The sequence below is a fragment of the Podarcis liolepis genome, assembly GCF_965112155.1.
Source record: "Podarcis liolepis genome assembly, chromosome: 2".
In the NCBI taxonomy this organism is placed as follows: domain Eukaryota; kingdom Metazoa; phylum Chordata; class Lepidosauria; order Squamata; family Lacertidae; genus Podarcis; species Podarcis liolepis.
The window spans coordinates 83,278,984-83,298,517 of NC_139555.1; the positions used below are offsets into that span (position 1 = coordinate 83,278,984).

Here is a 19,534-nt window from a genome sequence, read left to right on the forward strand (position 1 = left end):
AAACATAACTTGGAACATGTGCTCGATGTTAATAAGCATTCAAATTCACTTTACAAGCAAATGTTAATGATACTCGCGGCCAGCTTTGGGGGCTGAATCCTGGCCCCCTAGATAGTCTCAGCTAAAGATCATGGATAAAGCACTTGGCCTGTCTCTGCCTTATGGCAAGGGTAGGTATTTGCCCTCCCCCTTCCCTCCCGAGTCTCAAAGCAGCTACAAAATCATTCTGTGATTACAACTGCAGCATCCTATGTATATCTACTCACGGGAGGTCCCACACATCTCTGTGAAGCAGAGGGGCCAGAGAGCTGCCACCTACATTGCTTCAGCCCTCACTTTGATCTGCAAAAAAGCAGATATCCACACAGAGGAAAATGACCCTTGATTGACTTAAATATGTACCTAGATCTGAAGCTGATTGTATATAAAACATATTCACCAACCATGCAGAAAACATGAGTCAAAATAGCACTTGGAAGGCCGTTGTGAACCAGACATTTGGAGTGGCATCTAACCACCACTTAGTTACTATTCTGAAGCAACTTTAGCGTACTTGCACTATGGAATAATCTCAGTCAATTACAGTGGTACCTCAGGTTAAGTACTTAATTCGTTCCGGAGGTCCGTTCTTAACCTGAAACTGTTCATAACCTGAAGCACCACTTTAGCTAATGGGGCCTCCTGCTGCTGCCGCGCCGCCGGAGCAAGATTTCTGTTCTCATCCTGAAGCAAAGTTCTTAACCTGAGGTACTATTTCTGGGTTAGCAGAGTCTATAACCTGAAGCGTATGCAACCTGAAGCGTATGTAACCCAAGGTACCACTGTATATATTTTGGGGCATGGGGATCATAGCAGATATGAGAAAACAGCCTTCCCTTTGTATATTTGAATAGCATTGCTAAAAGGGAGAAACTATTAGGCTGCAGTCTTATGCACACTTCTCCCTTGAACATAGCCCCACTGAACTCAGAGTTTCCAAGTAAATGTGAATAGCCTTGTGCTGTTAAGAGGTGGAGGTCATATTTACAACCAGACTTGACTACTGCAAGACATTATGCATGCCCTTGAAGATTGCTCAGAATCAACAATAGGTTCGAAACGTGGCAGCCAGGACCAGAATGCAGCACTGTCTGCTTGGAATGTATTTCACCAGCATTATACAAAAATAAAAAATTGAAAAACTCCACTGATTCCCAGTTTGCTTTTCATTTTCCAGGCATACTTTGGGACGTATTTTTCTTTTCTTTTCTTGGTGGAGTAGAAGGACCATAGTTCAGTAATAAAGCACATGCTTTGAATGCAGAAGGTCCCAGGTTCAAACCCCCCTATTCCTTTCTGAAACCCCAGAGAGGCACAGCCAATCAGAGTTGACAATACTAAGCTTAAATGGACCAATGGCCTGACTCAGTATGAGAACCTTCTTCTGTTCCTGTAAGGCCTATTAAGAATGAATTAAATAAATTTAATTTAATGAATTAAAGGAAGAAAGAATTAGACATGGTTCGTTTTAGAACATAGCATCTGCCTTATCAATGTTACAAGGTATGACTCCTTTCTAATTGATCTTTGTCCAAAGTTAAGACCTTTAAGTAGCTACCTTATAACCAGAATACCAAGGAGGAACTGACAAAAGTAGCCAGTGAGTCCACCTTGCAAAAGAGATTGCAAACTAAAGGGCAAGCATTCAGGTTGTAGACAGCATCATGACTTTATAAGGCATTCCTTTTTTCCATCCATTCACCAGCCACTGAACGTTCACAGGGCTGTTGCTCAGATTCAGGGGAGCCTGGACAGGAATTTTCAGTGGGTACATCAGAAAGTACATATTCCCTTTCTGGGCATTGGATTCCTCTGCCAGCATGATGAAAGCACCAAGGGCTCTTCCACGTATCTGGCAATCTTTGAGTGTACTTCTACACTCCATGGATAAGTTGCCTATTTGGTAGGTCATTATTATTCCTAGTTTACAAACGGGGAACTGATTCTGAAAGAAAGCAATTTTCCCACAGCTGACCAGTGAGATCATAGCTGAGTTACAATCATGGCATTCCAGATCCTGTGGGAGTGCTGTCTCCATTGGACAACAGCGAGTCTCTACCCATAAAGCGAAGGCACATTAGGTTAGTTATTTATTTGGGAAAAAATATACCACGTTTTCCTCCAAGGAGCTCAAAGTGCTGCACACTGTTCTCCAACTCCCCAGTTTATCCTCACAACAGCCCTGTGAGGCAAGTTAGGCTGAGAGGCAGTGACTGGCCCAAGTCCCCCAGTGAGCTTCATGGCTGTGTGGAAATTTGAACCCTGGTCTACCAGGTCATAGTACAACACTCTGATGGCCACCAAAATCTTCAGCTTAACCAGCTATGTACCTCTAGTGCAGGCTTCCTCAACCTCGGCCTTCCAGATGTTTTGGCTTACAACTCCCATGATCCCTAGCTAGCAGGACCAGTGGTCAGGGATGATGGGAATTGTAGTCTCAAAACATCTGGAGGGCTGAATTTGAGGAAGCCTGCTCTAGTGCAATGGTAGTCCATGTGATGCCCTCCAGATGTTGCTGGAGTAAAACTTCCATCAGCCACAGCTAGCATGGCCATTGGCCAGGAATGATGGAGGTGGTATACCAATAACATCTGGTTGGCACCATGTTGGTTACCGCTGCTCTGTCGCTATGTACATGTTATTGGCTTGAAACACAGCTATGTCGTTCTTTTTCTCAATTTGGATTGAAGCTGGTTTGGCGGAAAACACAACAAAACATAGTATTTCAAAAGAAACTCTAGCATAGATATGAATTGTGGTTATCACCGTGCATATACCACTTCCCAAACCAGTGAATACAGAGTAAACAGGAGTTTGTGCACAGCTTAAGTGTATCAATATAATGAGAAGTTGGAGGGGCTCTTCCACAATGGCAGTCTATGGATGGATGCTCCTCCAACGAACATACAGGTTAATCCAGTTAAATAAAAATATCAAAAATACACAGATTCAGAAAAAAAGTTGTGAGAACAGATACAAAAGCTAAGCATAAAATCCAGATATTTGAAATCAGTGGCAGGTAGATTCTATAGCTCCTATGACTTACATACTTTCTACTGTTATCAGATCAAAAACATTTTACTAAGTAGGTGGTTAAAAGAAACTTTATTTACTTTTACTTGCCGATTCTATCTCAAGTCTTGGGTGTTTTGTGTTAATGTTTCATAACGCTGGTTACCAGCAGCCCACACCAAACATCCCTCCTAACAACAGTATAACTATAAAAGCAGTTATTTCCCCCTTTATAGGAAGAACCAGAACAACCAGCCGAAGTATCAAAAGGCCATGAGTAGTCATGAGTTGCAGCTGGCAGCTAGCTGCATAGTTGCCTATAAGCCATTTACTGTGTACACTTGCTCAGTTTATCGAATGGGTGGGCCAGCCCCTTAGTACGTTATTCATACTTAAAACAAAACAAAAACCCCACCTTATAATACTTTTACTTTTAGGACAATAGCAAAAGTAAAGTTTAAATTCAGGCACTACCCATAACTGCTCTGGAGTTATTGGAATCTGGAGCAGGGAATCATAAGATGACCCCAACTATCACTGGGGCTTGTTTCTGAGAGGCAACAGTGGCTCTTCCACCACTGGCTGCCACACCCAGTCTGGCAGGCAATTAAAGTCCTTCCCTGCTGGTGATGGCTAAGGCCCCAATCCTAATCCCACTTACCTGGGAGTAAGACTCACTGAATTCAGTAGGGTTTACTCCTGAGTAGGCATGGTTGGGCAGGATGGCCACAATAAGAGGCAATGCTACAAGTTCCTACACTGATGAATCCTGTTTTCCAGCGACTGCTGGGAACACCAACCTTCCTGCCAGGCTTGCTCTGATTATAGCTCTTTCCATGGCTGACATGTCTTCCAAGGGTCTCTGACATTTGCATTAGTTTGGAATCTGCGTCTCCCTTCCTTCCCATCTCGGCAGCAAGCCATTGTGCTGTGGCCAAATCAGGATGAGGGGCAAGGCGCTGTAAGTTTGCAACAAGCACTCCACCAGCAACCCTGAATCAAACTGGAAAGGCAGGAGCATGTGTCATTCTCACAGTGCCAATGGGGATCTATGAAATATCCACAACATTGGACTGAAGTTGGTTTCCTCCATGACCCAAAACACGTTGCTTGGTCTCCCAACCCCTCTGTCCCCATAAATACATTGGACTTGGCATCAGCTCAGAGGGCAACTCACAGGCATTGCTCTTCGAGGCATTTCAATGGCTGGCTAGGAAATGCAATTACTGTTCCTAACTATCATGATGACAGGAAAGGAATTATCCAAGTATGACATATTCCCTTTAAATCTCAGGGAAGGGCTTCTGGAAGCACACCAAGAGACATTGCAGATGGGGGCTGCTGGAGTCCTTTCCGCCATGCCTCCCCTAATGTGACATGTGCTGTTTGTGGCACAGGCCACTTAGCCATATGCTATGATGTGTACATCTTGGGGATGTGCCAGTTACATTTATGGCACATAGCTCTTCTTTCCTGTGTTGTGGTTGAGCAAATAGCCACAGTCAGATACACAGTGCTTTTGTGACTAACCCACCATACAGAGGAAGTTTCTGAAAGAAGAGGAATCTGAGCTCATGATTCAAAAAGCCAGTCGCCCTTACCAATAAATCTGAATGCAGAACGGTGCACAAGCTCAAAAAGGATCAAGCCCACAGCCAGAATTCTTGTGGTGAGAGTCCTGGAGGATAAGAAATTGAAGAACAGTCAGAACATAAATACAGGTAGACTAATATATTTAAGTGTCTAAGTGAGCATTTGGGTAAAAAAGAAGAAGCCTCCTAACTGGGAAGCACAGCAAAAGTCTACAAAGAGATCGTTTATTTCCACTTCTTTTAACTTTTCTTTCCCCCTCCCTCTTTCTTCCTAGTGCAGCCTTCCCTCTCTCTCACATGAGCATCCTCAGATATTTTCCTGGGGTGGGTATTTTTCCTGGGGTGGGGCAAAATAAAACACTGAAAGGGTGGAACAGGCAAATTTCTCACAAACAAAATGAGAAGAATGGTGTTTGCATGCTTTGCCTCAAATCTCAGGTTGCAAAAATGACAAACTTACTTTAGTAAGTAATTAATTATTATTATTATTAGTAAAAAACCATGAAATCTGGGAATTTGGGGGTTGTGCTTTATTCCAGGGGCACCAAGGAAAGCATGGCACCCATGGGTGGTGATCCCTGCATTAGAACATCCAAACACAGCCCTTGGCTGAAAAGGCAGGCTGATCCTATACACATTTCCTATTAACAGGGGAAGGGTTTGCAGCTCAGTGGTTGAGTATGAAGAAGTTCCCAGATTCAATCCCTTGCATCTCCAAGGAGGAGTGGGAAACCCAGGCCTGAAACCCTGGAGAGCTGCTGCCAATCAGTGTGACCAATCATGAGCTAGATCTTGGTATAAGGCAGCTTCCTATTCATTCCAGGCAGAAATGAAATCAACGCTTTCCCACCATGCTAGGGGAAAGACTTCACCCACTGAACTTCTCCTAGTCACAAAGTTGTTAAAGCACGGGGGTGGGGGTGGTGGCAATCCAAGCCCATGTAGGATTGGTATTCACTTGTGTAGACCACTGTGTGTTGTGTTCCATAGATTTATGGAACAAGGCTAGAAACTGTTGTAAGCTAGTGACATTTTTTATTATTTAAAACAGTAGGCTTCCACCTTGACTGATTTTCCAGCTTGTTCTCTCCCATTCCCTCTCTGCAGCTGGCCACACCTCCTCACTCCTTGGTGGCTTCCAGCTCATCATATCTTAAAGCAGGAGTGCACAACCTTTTGGGGACACATTTAGAAAAAGAATCCCAATGAATTGTTCTGGGCAGCAGAAAACACACATGCCACACAATGAAATCTGACAATGCTTCAGAACTTCATTTGTGAAAGAGCGACAATGACCAACTCTCCCCAAAACAAATAAAAATCAGACAAAGAAACAGCAGGCAACCACCTGAAAACAGCACCGAAAAGCCTCCTTTAACACATACAGTACATACAAATTGAGAGGAGCAGTGGGCCTTGCCTGAGGGTGCCAGGGTGCCATGTTTGGAGACCTCAGTCTTAAAGGAAATTTACCCTCTCCACACTGACCTTAAAGTGATGGGGTGTGGATGAAAATGGATTGTGCTGTGATTCATCACTGCTTCCATATTCTTGGGGAAGACCTCTTGAGCAAGATGCCCCCAGTGGGCCTACCTCCTCAAGCAGGCCTCCCCTCCTTGCCAAAATTGACAAAGGAAGGCATGGTGTTCAGCTGCAGGCCCTTACTTGGATGTGAGCCTAACAGTGCTGTTCTCTGATGTTGATCCTACATGCATGAGACTATAAGGAAAGCCCTGCTTTTCTTACAGTCCCTTCCTCTGGCACGGGAGGTAGAACATAGCCACTGACGGCCATGAATTTGGCCGGTCCTCTTTTAAATTAGCCATCCAAACAGGTGGCTGTCATGACCTTGGAGGGCTGGCACTGCTACTCTTTTGTTGTTGTTTAGCTTTAAAGGCAACAGCAGAAAAAGATGGAGAACCAAAAAATTCAAAAGAGAACATGTGCTCCTGTGGTCTCACAGTTGCATAGTTGTGAAGTGATTTCAGCAGATACAACTTCCACAGACAGAAACAAGTCTTTTTTCTTATTCAGAATTACATGTACAGTATGTCCCCCCTTTCCTGAAAGGACCTCAAGGCTGGTTTTATCCTCACAACAACCCTGTGAGGTAGGATAGGCTAAGAGATAGTGGCTGGCCCAAGGTTATCCAGTGTGCTTTGTGGCCGAGTGGGAATTTGAACCCTGGCCTCCCACCAGGCCCTAGCCCTGGCATTCACCACTACACCACACTGCTGCAGGAACACACCCCATATAGGTGTTGCCATAAACCTGAAACTTAAAAGCCTACTAAATACCTTATGGCAAACCTTCCATAGATTAGAGCATTGTTAATCTTTAAGGTGCCTGTGCCCCAATATTATTTGACATTTCTTTCATGCAAGTGTTATTGGTGGAAGAGATTTGAATCTGGGCATCCCAAAGGAAAAAAGTTAAAACTGGGCGGCAGTAGGAGGTTTCACGGGCCTGAGAAAACCAGGACTGCAATGGAAGGGGGCTGTGATGCGTTATGCGCAGCGCCTCCGACGGGGGGGGGGGCAGCGTTTTCCTCTCTCCCCCCCCCGCGCAGTTGTGTCGCTCCGCGTGCTCCGCCCCCTCCCTGGCTGGGGTCCAACCCCTTGGCCGCCACGGGGTATATATAACATCTGCAGGCGCAGACGGCGCGCAATAGTTCCTCTCTGCAGGATTGTTTGGAGGCGAGCACGTGTGCGCTCCGGAGGCGACGCTGGGCTGGTGGAGCCGGGCGGCTGGGGTTGCCAAGCTAACGGCGCTGTTCCTTCTCTTCCCTTGTAGTTTTCGCCGCTTGTACGCTTGGCTGCGACCCAGAAGCAGCAGCGCGAGGGAGGGAGCCAGCAAACCAGCCTCGGCGGGCGGGTTGGTCGGCCTGCCCGCTCATTACCGCCAGGAGGAGGCGGGGCGGCGGCCTCGACATGAGCACGCAGGCGCGGGGCCAGGCTGCTCGCAGTGACTGGAGCGGCGGCGGCAGCAGCAGCAGCTTGCAGCCTCAGTGGCAGGAGCAGCAGCAGCAGCACCAGCAACATCTCCTCCACCACCTTCCTTCTTCTTCTCCTCCCTTGGGCCGCAGCGACCTCGAAGGCGACCCCGCGGCAGCCATGCCGGTGACCGAGAAGGACCTGGCCGAGGACGCGCCCTGGAAGCGGATCCAGCAGAACACCTTCACCCGCTGGTGCAACGAGCACCTCCGCTGCGTGAACAAGCGCATCGGTAACCTGCAGTTCGACCTGAGCGACGGGCTGCGCCTCATCGCGCTGCTGGAGGTGCTGAGCCAGAAGCGCATGTACCGCAAGTACCACCAGCGACCCACCTTCCGGCAGATGCAGCTGGAGAACGTGTCCGTGGCGCTCGAGTTCTTGGAGAAAGAGAACATCAAGCTGGTCTCCATCGGTGAGCTTGTGGCGCGCCCGTCGGGGCTGGGCAAAAGACCCGTGACGCCTAGGCGGGCGGGCTTCCGCGTGTGGCGAGAGCAGCGCTTACGGGCTGCAGGCTGCCTGAGGGAAGCGGTTCAGTGTCTGCACCCCCGGACCTCTTTAGTCGGGCTTGGTACTTCGTTTCAACCCAGCCGTCCGGGCACCTCTTGTGCCTGGGGGGTTACGGCTCAAGGTTTTGGGGGCAAACTCAAACCAGCTCGTCTGTTCGCTGCTGCGGGGAGGTGTCTGAATTTCTCCCGGCGTGAGGAAGGCAGAAATGGGGCCAAAGTGCCTGGCAGTGGGTGCCCCGTCGAGTTGCCGCTCCGCTAGAGTAGCGAGCGGGTGGGCGGGCGGGCGAGGTGGCCGCGGCTCTGCTGCTGAGCGTCTTCCTGAGGCGCCGACGAGCCCCCGGGAGCCCAGCGTGGAGGGCGGCTGTGGGGAGGAGCCGCCCAACCCGACCCTCCCGGGGCGGGTACCTGCCGGCTTGTTGCACCCTGCGAGATTGGAAACCAGCTCGGCTCTTAGCCTACCGCCCGCCAAAGGAGGACCCCTAAGCTATCTAGAGCCCCCCCCTTCTCGGTCTCTTAAATACTCTTGTAAAGCACGCCGGTTGGAAGGAGGAGGAGGGACGCCCAGGCGTCGGGTATTTGCATGCTCTCTTCCCCCGCCCCAATTAATGGTGTCTCCACCATCTACAAACTCCCCCGTCCCCGGGCTCGAATTGAACCGTAAACGGGGCCCGAGCCTAATCCTGGGAAAGCGGAGAAATGGCTGGCGCTGCTCAGACAGGATTTCCTGAGGTGCCTCCCTCCCAGCAGGTAGAGCCACTTCCTTTTGGCGGCAAAGACTTCGGTTTCCATGCTGGAGGTTTCTGAAGGGTGTGCGCTGTATAAAAGCCCAGTCTCTGATCTGAGACCAGCTTCTTCTCTGCTTTCCTGGGAGAAGCAGGCATTGGGCTGAACTTGGTTCCCGTTTAAAATTAAAGATGGAAAAAGAGCAGCTGCGGGGCTTGTGGTGATAGTTTGCAAAGCGGTGCTCTGCCCCTCAAGTTGCATGTCAGGAAGAAAACCCAGCCGGCCTTCTCATTTTATTCTCTGGAGAAAGTGGTGTAGCCAAAATGTGCTGTGCTGTTGGTTCTGTGCACTAAGGATGCAGTATATAAGGAATGCTAATAATTCCTTGTTAAATTGTTTTAATACCTTAGCAAGCATTCTAAAGTGTCTGGATTTCTAAAAGTGTGACTGTGATAGTACATCTATTTTGACCATTAGGATTTGACATTAAGACTAATTTGGTAGAGACCATTCACACCTATTTTTTCAGTTGGCACTGCTGCTGTTGAGTCAGCTGTGACCAGGTTCTTGGTGGAATGAGACAAACTGCAAAATGATAGGCTATGTATGGTAATCTGGGTGTACATATTTGACACATCACACCTATAAGGTGTTGTGCACTATTAACTAACTTGTCACCTATCAAAGGGATAGCTGCAGCAAAATACAATCTTGTTGAGCCCTCAAAGACTGACATCCTGATGGCATAAGCTTTTGTGGACTAGCCCACTAGATTAGATGTATGATGTTACCCTGAATTGCAGGTACATATGCAGTGTGTGTTGTAGAATTGAAGTGTGAAAGGATCTCAGTCATCTAGTCCATTCTTTTGCGAATACAGGAAACTGTATTGGGACTCCCTTAAAAATTGTCCATGGATAATGACACTCCGTATTTTTCTCTTTTAAAGCTGCATTTTTCCAAGCTTACGAGTTGGGAGGTGGTAGTGGTAGAGAGGGAAGATACTAGTCAGCTTCAGTCTAGTCAGAAACCATTTGTAAAGGACTAGATGGCATTTCAGATGCTGTGACTAAAAGGCCAAAGCACAACAAACTTCCAAGATACAGTTGAACTATAGAATGGATAAATGTAGTCTGATTACAATAGCCATTAATTGTATAGAAAGCGCTGCAGCTAAGTACTGTTGCGTTGACTGTGTTTCTAGTGTCTTTTGTGTTGGGAATCTTTTCTTGCAAAATGCCGAACTTGTATTAAAGGAGGGAATAAATAATGCAAAATAGCACTAGGAGGTGTTTCTGGATAATATTGCATGGATAGAATGCCAGCTGAAATTATCGAGAGGCTAAACCTGATGCCTTGCGGACACCTGTAGTGTATACCAAGAATGCAGGATATACCGTATTTTTCGCTCTATAACACGCACCCGACCATAACACGCAAGTAGTTTTTAGAGGAGGAAAATCCGTAGGCATGCCACCCGTAGGCATTTCCTCCATAACACGCACAGACATTTCCCCTTACTTTCTAGGAGGAAAAAAGTGAGTGTTATGGTGCAAAAAATACGGTACTTCACAACAGTTGTGTTTGTGAAAACATGTAGGTAGCACAAACAAAATATTTGACTGTGGCTTAGAAATGTTAATTATAAAAAAGCTTAAATGGCTTTTTCAGCAGAGACACCATCAGCGCACCCACTTTTCTGCTGCCAATCACAATTCTAAAGTGACACAAAATTGAACACTTCTGCTTTTAACAGCTACATGAACCTTTGCATGTTTTCTGGGAAGTAAATCAAAGGGGGATAATTGGGAGTGCGTGTGCACAGCCTGTTGGGTCCATAGAGCATGAAAGCAGGAAGGGGTCTTGCAGAATTAGGTTTTTACTAAGGCAGGCCCATACCCTGTTGCAGAAAAGGCGCATTATCCAACTTGTCCGTGAATGTTTATGGATGAAGGCTATGTGATATTTAGGGAGGAAATTATGCATCTACTAGCAACTGCCCATAATTCCCATTTTAAGAGCAGAAGTTGCAAATGTGGTATCAGTAAAGTGACAAATACTCTTAAAACATTTTCACAAAGATAAACTTAATTGGCAGGGTTTTTCTGGGCAGAGACTTCATCCATTGGCCAAAACCCAAAACAAAAAAACTCTGCCACCAAGCAACTTGGTAACCATTCTCAATGATAGTTTAATGCTCTCAGTTGCAGATGCAGCTTTTTTCAAGGCAGTAATGGATATATTTTGGGAGCACTAAATGCTACTCTGAACCTCCAGCAGAAATAGTGGGGGCATGAGTATAAAGCACATCATTTTCAAATGAAGGCAGCTTTCAAACTTTTAAAAAGATGGGTTAATAGCAAGTGGTTCTCATAGCCAGATCTTGCTGTGTTCTCTATTAGCAGCCAAGTAGTAGCACAGAACTGGTGTGTTAACAAGCAAAAGAAAATAAAACTAATACCTGCCTGTGGGAGCTGAAATCTAACTTTCTAACAATTGTTGCCCTGTTTGGAAGTCTGTCTGAGTTTTAACTGGGGAAGTAACTTCGGTTCTCTCTGCAGTGGTGTCTCTGGAGTATAGAACTATGTTATGAGCAAAACGTGACCTTGAGTTAGAGACCTGAAACAGAACTTCAGAGACGTCCTGTCTGTGTAAATAGAGTTGAGGCTTCAAGGAAAAGTATAGGAGAAAAGAATGTTGGTTCTCTGTATGTAACCCATATGTTTTGAAGCACGGAAACCTTGCTGAGCTCTGAATCAGACTCCTTGTGGGAAAATACCTTTGACAGCTGTTGCAAACTTGCTTTTCCAGGGATTACTTCACTCTGATTTCTTTTCAGTTTAAATATTAACAGCAGAATATTGTTGGTGCAAAGCGCCAACAGAAGTAACAAGCAGAATAATGTGTACTCCTGCAACTAGTGCTGCTAGTTTCAGAAACCCCATTAAAAACTGTTGTGGTGGGTGGGGGAAATTTCGCCTTTCACTAGACAAGGCCCCGCCCATCCTGTACTGCCCCTGGGAGATGGCAAGCTGCCTCTTACAAGTTGGTACTCCAATGTCTGGGCAAAGCAGGAAGTATTAGGCTCCTGCATGTGTGGATTACAGTATATTCTATGTAGCAGCAATATATTTGATTCTATCAGATTCATTGCAACATGTTTTAAGGAAAGTTTCTGAAATGTGTGTCCTGGGTAAGCTTAATGATAGCTGTGTTCTTCCTCCATTGTTGAAGGAAGTAAGCCTTTGAACATCAGTTGGTGGGAGCCATAGGTGGGGGAGAGGACCTGCTTTCAGATTTTCCATAAGCATCTGGCTGGCCATTGTGAAAATAGGATGCTGGAGCAAGTGCTCTTCCCATATATCCTGAATTCTCCAGGCTGCTTTAAATGCTAACATGTCATGTCACTTAAAGAGAGGCATAAACTTATCTTCGGGCCAGGGAATAGCAGAGGTATAATTTGGTGGCGGCATCATTTTGATACATTCCAAAGGATTAGAGATCAAAGGATCAAGCTTTGCTTTACAGCTGCTTTAGCTTCACCTCCTGTGAAGCACAAGTAGGCTGATGGACTATCCTCCTTCTTTTAGGTACTTTGTCACTCATCATGGGACAGGAAGGGTCAAAAGTTCCTGTGTGGTCTTGGAAGGCATTCTGTGCCATAGCTAGAACTTGAACATGAAATTCCATGCATGTTGCCTCCCAGGTTAAGCCTCAATGAGTTCATTGGACCTTTGCCCAGGTATAGGATTGCAGCCTAAAGCAAAGTAAGGGAACTTCAGAATTTCAAGTGTACGCATGAAGGTCCCACCAGCATGCTGCTATACCTCTGATTCAGTTGCTGGCATAGGTTATCTTATAAAACAATCACCTTGCTTGAAATAGGATTGAGCCTCAATGTGAGCTATAAACTTGCAACTTGTTACAAAGTTCTTACTGAAATCTTAAGTACAAACAGCCCTACTAATTTTGCTCCAGGTGTTTATGTTCCTGAATCAGATAAAATCTGGCATTTCTTTGGATAGCCCTGTTCAGCGGTGCTTAGGTCTAAAATATCGCATTTCAAATATAAGTGCATCACAGTAATCTAAAGAATACCTTATTTTGTCACCCTCTTTCTATATTACATTGCAATACTGAAACCTTAAATATTACTGCCCGAAACCCTCCCCTTAATGATCAGCCCTCTAGTGTCCTGTAGCTCATGTCTAGATGCAGATTTATGTAATGAATTGTACTCTGCTAAACCAGTAGTGGTAGCTGGAATTCAGACTCTTACTTAGCAGCATATACCTCAATATTGAAAGCTGCTTCAGTCAACAAGAGACATATGAATCCTTTTTTGCTGGAAGATGCATAGTTAAGCACCTGTATTTTGGCAGTTAACATGCAGCTAATGACTAGCTATCAAATTTAATAACTGAGATTTTAGTGAACCATTTTGGTTCATTTGCCCCAAGCAGGTTCCAGTGTAGCTTTCTTCTTAGGCTCAGAATTGGGTTGCAAATGAAAGTGTAAGAAGTGGGAATTGATCCAAACTTTTAAAATTGTGATTGCTGTGTGATTGAGAGTGCCACTCCTGAAGTACAGGTTATGAGTGTTCTCCTCATTCGGTATATATTGCCAGATCTTTGTGGGAATTCTTTTCCTTCAGTAAACCTGGCAGGTTTTTTCATGAGCAGTAAAATGCTAGCATATCTCCTGCACTACACTCCTTAATGAATCACCCAAGTGAGCAGTTGGGTTGCCTTCAGTGAGCCAGATGTCTTGAATAACTAACTACAAACTGCAGCACTGAATGCAGTGGTCTGCTGGTGGTAGGAGATGCAGTTTGGTTTAATGGCAAAGGCTCAAAGGGAACATGGAACCAAATGTCCATGAGCACCAGTAAGCAAAATCATTTTTATTGTCCTGGGTCAGCTTCGAATTCAGAAGTCTCCTAATACATTCCTTTTTGAATACCCATGGTAATGTGTGCGTACGTGGAGTGTGATGGTCTCTTCCCAACTGATCAGGGATTGGATCCAGACTTCTTTGATCAGAGTTCCATTCTGCTGATGCTTCTGCTGATGGAAGGGGGGGAGCTATTTCCCCTCCCCAATGCCCCTGCCCCTGAAGCCTCTATGCCCCTGCCAATTGCTCAGAAGGATTGGGGATCCTTCAGAATGCTGTAGGCTGCAAGCAGAATTGGTGCAAAGGTCTTATCTCCCCTCCTCCAGTGAAAACCTCCATTGAATCGGACAGCAGGTACCACAAGCAGAAGGTGCCATTGCATTTGCAGAACAGAAAGTATTGATCCAAACCATAATCTTTTACCCCCATCGTGTGGTAGAGGCAATAGCTCTCTGCAACATAGGGCAGATAACTCTTGAAGTAGAAAAGCACTACACCCATGCTGACTCAGTTTAACAGGAACACTGATAAGCAATGCTCAGATGTCACTATATGGAGAAATACTGAACCAATTCCTGCTAGACATTCAGTCATGCAACTGTTGTACTATTTATCAGTGGCTCACTAGGGTGTGTGTTTGGGTGTGTGAATTGAGTTGCAATTAGTAATGCTATTGAAGCAACTTCCTGTCTTCATGTTGCAGTTCAAGGAACGAACCTGTACTCGACTTGGGTTTTTTTGGGTGGAGTAGTTCAAATGAAATGTTTGATTTATGGGTTTCTTTATATGCAGTTGTCTCTGTGAACAGAACTAGTAGCTTTTTAAATAGAGAGGGTGGTTTCACTGCTGCCAGCTAATGTCCACACCCCATGTTTATATATACTCAAAAACCTAGGTAACAGCAAAGCTAGCTACTGTTATGCAGCAATAATTTGCTGTTTTAGGATGTGGGGACTGGAAACCAGCATGTTTCTAGTCTGTACAATGCAGGAACATACCTTGTGTAATTGCAGACTCACCCTCAGCCTAGTATGATGTTCATACTGTGGTAATATTCTAGTTTCCTCAGGCAAGGAGCAGAGTGATGAAAGCGTATGCCTTAGAATCCTCTTGACAGTGGTTAATGCACCCTTCTCTGGTCAGGCGAAGATGGCGTAATACTTTGAGCAACATTCCAAAAACGATTTCTGCCATATCGGGCCCCAGGATTTGCATGCCATTGCCACCCATTGAACCTGAAAAATCCAGACCTTCAACACAAATTCAGTATTGTCCTTTCTGAGTGGCAGTGGTTTTTCAAGGTCTTGGGCAGAGAGGGCTTCCCCAGTCCTGCAACCTGAAATTTCTTGCCTAGGGATGCTGATGATTAGAACTTGGAACTTAGTCACACAAAGCATGAAGTGCTGGGTGTTGTACAGAAAACATGCTTGCCCTTTAGTATAGAAAAAAATAATTTCTCTACTGTGCTTATGAGTTGATAGTTTTGTTCAGGTTGGTGTGTGCAAAGAGGCTTTGGCTGCAATTAAAAATGACTCTCCTGGGTGAAAATGACATAGAAACCTCATTAGCAATTTTTTGGAGTGTGTGTGATAGTATTGGGACTACTGGTGCTTAGACTGTAGTCTTTAATCTTGAAATGGAAGCTTCTTAATGTACTCATAATAAAGGGTGGCATTGGTAGCTGAAATACATGTGTAACCTGAACTTATAAGCAGACTTTGCTTGTTCTGTTTCAAAAAGCATGTTCTTCTGTGTCTGCCTGATCAGAGCAAATGCTGCATCTTACAACTTACTGTTGAAAGGAATGTTGGCAGCTTCCTCCTCCCTCTCCTCCCATTTTGCAGATCCTTGCATAGGAACTATAAATGCCTAGAGATTATCACAGTGGAAATGGTGCTGCAAAGCGCAACTCGCCACCTTTGCTCCTAGAACAATGATTTAGCAGACAAACTTCCTGAGGAGGAACCCAAGGTTCAAGGATTGCTTTCTGACTGTTGACTGACTCCTTAATCATCCTTAGTTGAAACTCCGTCTACTTGAAAAGCCGAATTACTTATCTCGGGGCTTTACCACCGAGTTTCAGCTAACATTACTTCTTTATTGCTAGTGAACACCAGAATTGTTATTCCTATGATGTGCTAGGTTTTAATAATGGGTGAAATGTAAAATTATTGTAGATAAAATTGCTGTGTAGGAGGCTTTTTTTTTTTTTTTTGCCCAGCTTATAGTCGTGTGACACAGGGACATGAAACACTGACTCACTCTGCTCTACCCCTTGCAATGACATGTTTGTGTGTGTGTGCCTGGTTGCCTGGGCATCTAAATGTCCTGGTAGAACATATTCCCAGCCCTGGCTAGCTGGGAAGTTAGAATAATTCCTGCCCGTAGTATATGTAGTGTGGTCTTTTTAGAAGAACTTGTTTTTAAAATAAGTTTTTATCAGGAATTTTAATGCACATTTTATATTTTATGTAATTCTCTTAGAGGTTTGGATAAATCCTGATATCTAATGTATATATTTACAAACACACACACACACACACACACACAGAATATGAATATGAGGGCATATGCAGTTACAATGAAAGACAACTACGTAAATGAGGCATAAAAACAAACCAACAAAGACAGCTGTGTTGGGATGAAAAATATCTCCCAACACCCATAGCTATATAATACCTTCATTAGGACAAGCCAAGAATCATGAAATGTGCAAGCTTTCAAGTTCTCCAGAACTCTTAATCAGGTGAGATGAGTTTCAAAGCAAGGGATGGGGATGGGGAATAAAAATTAAATTGGCTGGGCCTTCAAGTCTAAAGATGGAGATTGCAAAAATGAATTAGCCTCCTAGGTGCTTGCCAGTGTTATGATCCTTGCAGGTACAGTATTTGGTTAAACCTGGAATTCTGGCATAAACAAGTGGCAACTGCTCCCATTTTTTAAAAGTAAAGTTTAGCAGCTATGCAGGCTTCCTCAACCTCGGCCCTTTAGATGTTTTTGGCCTGCAACTCCCATGATCCCTAGCTAGCAGGACCAGTGGTCAGGGATGATGGGAACTGTAGTCTCAAAACACCTGAAAGGCTGAGGTTGAGGAAGCCTGGGCTATAGCTTGAGATGAGCCATGAAACTCACGGGGTGACCTTGAGCCAGTCACTGCCTTTCAGCTGAACCTACCTCACAGGGTGGTTGTGGGGGTTAAATGAGGAGGGGGAGAACCATGTGCACTACCCTGATTTCCTTGGAGGAAAAAAGTGAGATGGGAATGCAACAAAATAGAACAGCTTCCATTGTTCAATGGGGCTTACTTCTGAGTATGCAAAATCGAGGGTTGCAAACAGATTCACACTGTTTACCTCCGCTCTGAAGGTTTTCTCCTGTAAGAGAGAAGCAGGGACGTTTGGGTTTAATAGACTTGAAAATCCTCTGAGACCCTTCAACACAACCAAAAAGAAAGGAGGGAAACTGGCGCTGCTGCTGCTGCTGGCAGCGCAATCATGTCATGTAAAAATGAACCATCTGTGCAGAATTGCGTTGTTAATCTGAAGAATGACTGTTGGCAAAGATGTACTCAATTCATCACGTGAAATATGCTTCTGTACAGTTCTAGAGAACTGTAGGCTGGGCATAACTCTTTGGTGCTATTGAGCTGTCATAGTGGAGGTAAAAGACCAAGGCTCCTACTGTGAGCCAGGAAAGACTATTCCTTCTCTCCAGCGTTTGTTTGTGGGTGCTGGGCTTGCTGCCTTGCTGCTCCTGTTTTCATTGAGCGTTTAATGGATTCGCTCTATACTTCTTTTCTCTGTAAAAGGAATTGTTACGTGGAAAAGGTAACCTATGGCGGGTCATCTCCTTGAGTTCAGGGCAGGGGTCCCACAAACTTGCATAAATCACTACTTGCAACTTTAGATTCAATTCACACACTGTAGGTAACTTTAACTTGGAGGGGTTTCTCACTTCATGCTGTGTGTACTGTTTTTGTCTCCCACAAATCCTCTACCACAGGTGTGGGCAGACTTCAGACTTGGGGGGAATCTCCTTCAGGGTATTTTCTGCTGGCATCTCATGGTCTGCAAAAGAGTGTCTGCAGGTAGGGTGGGGCTGAATATATCCTAGGGAGCTTCTGAGGGACATGCTCAGCCCAGGAATCTGTTTTCAGTACCAGAGCTGCTAACTCCTTGTGTTTCTCTCCTCAACCCCCTGTGCAACTATGTGTTTTATTAGTCTAATTTGTTTAGAGGTGCTTTTTTTGTTGCTGTTGATAAAGGAAAGTAGGAAATGCTTGCTCCACTGCAAACAGCTCATATCTATCACATGCTGGGAACTTGGGAGGAGTGGGTAGGATTAATTAAAAAAACATTCTATGCTTTGAAGAAGCTGGCTGCAGCAAGTATGTTTGCCACTCTTTTCTCCTTCCAACTCTTCCCATTAAATACATGAAGCAACTCTCTTGCTATCGACTTTCCCCCCCCAAACATTAGCATGAAGCTGAGATAAAAGTAGGGCCAGTGGCTTCCCGGCCCCTTTCTTTATGGATGGGAGCCACTCCCCACTTGCCTGCTTTATATTTCTGGCACGAGGGTTGGAACACTCAGGCTTCAGTATCTGTGGCCCCTTCCCCCCAGTTCTGTTCAGTAGAAGTCAAAGACATAACACAGTTTTGTGGTGGTGCAAAGTCATATTCTTTATAGCAGTGCATTTTTTTTTAAGTGTGCTAAAAGCTAGGGTATTGCATCCATATGGGCTACAATGATAGAGGCCACCCAGGCAGTCTGAGTGTTTCATGTGCACTTTGCATTGCGGTGCTCTGTGTCTTGGAAGTAGCTCAAGAAATGGGTGAACAATAACCACCATGATCTGACAACTGAACTGGGACTTGTGCCAACATCCTTAACTCTGACGTTGGAAACTTGGTGGTGTAAACCTGACCAAGTACTATACTTTCTGATTTCATCGGCTGCTGTGGGATCCCTAATTGGATTAAACAGGTGAAAATAACGCTCAAGTTGTGCTCCTTCACTTTATGAATGAATAGCGAAATGGCTTAATGCTTTTAGCAGCACAGCTCCACTTGCTGCTTTAGGAAGTGAAGGCTGCTTTGACATAACATTGCTCTGAGTGGGACCAGGCCCAAACTTCAATTAAGTTAGTGGGGGTGGGAGGCAGAAATCTTAAAAAGACTTCTGTGTGGAGGTGGAGATAACTGTTTGATCTGCAGCACAGCTGACATGAAAATGTGCTTGGAGCTCTACAAACTGCAAGGGAACCCTTCCCTCTGGGCACTGTGGCGGCTGATGGGGCTCTTCAGGGGTGGAGTGAAAGGTGGGATTTCTGAGCACAGTGGTACCTTGGTTTACGAACAGCCCTGTTAACAAACTATTTGGTGTACAAACTCTGCAAAATTGGAAGTAGCGTTCTGGTTTGTGAACTTTACCTCGGTCTACGAATAGACGCCAAACAGTGGAAGGGCACCGGTGGCAGGAGGCCTCATTAGGGAAAGTGTGCCTCAGCTTAAGAGCGCATTTGGTTTAAGAATGGACTTCAGGAATGGATTTACCGGTAGTTCGTAAACAGGTACCACTGTAAAGAGCTTGGGGAACTGAAACTCAGTAGGCAGCTGAGGAAATTAGTGGCCCTGCAGCAACAGTATCCTGCTGCAACTTAACGCAGGAAATGGAGATGGTCAGCTCAGACACTTGCAAGGTTCTGACTTTGAACTGCTGAGGAGCAGGTTTATGCGCCAGTGACTCAAAGACTTGGAAAGTCCCTATACACAGGG

At 45.2% G+C, this 19,534-nt stretch overlaps 1 protein-coding gene and 1 long non-coding RNA gene across 6 annotated transcripts in view; one reads left to right on the top strand and one right to left on the bottom strand.

Annotated features, from left to right (window-relative positions):
- Positions 1-3,127: 3,127 nt before the first annotated feature.
- Positions 3,128-5,802, bottom strand: LOC310700240. Its single transcript, XR_014522522.1, has 2 exons — positions 5,706-5,802; positions 3,128-4,729 (listed from the first exon to the last, which is right to left on the bottom strand). It is a non-coding gene; the product is annotated as an uncharacterized lncRNA (long non-coding RNA).
- Positions 4,724-19,534, top strand: part of FLNB (filamin B) — an 87,743-nt gene continuing 72,932 nt past the window's right edge. For 2 of the 5 annotated variants that reach the window (XM_083489083.1, XM_083489085.1), the window contains exons 1-2: positions 4,724-7,495; positions 7,549-8,048. In XM_083489083.1, coding sequence (XP_083345209.1) covers positions 7,574-8,048 — 475 coding nt within the window. In that variant the 5' untranslated portion in view covers positions 4,724-7,495; positions 7,549-7,573. Of the gene's footprint in view, positions 7,496-7,548; positions 8,049-19,534 lie in introns of those variants that run through there. The other 3 variants (XM_083489086.1, XM_083489082.1, XM_083489084.1) reach the window with 3 other exon arrangements.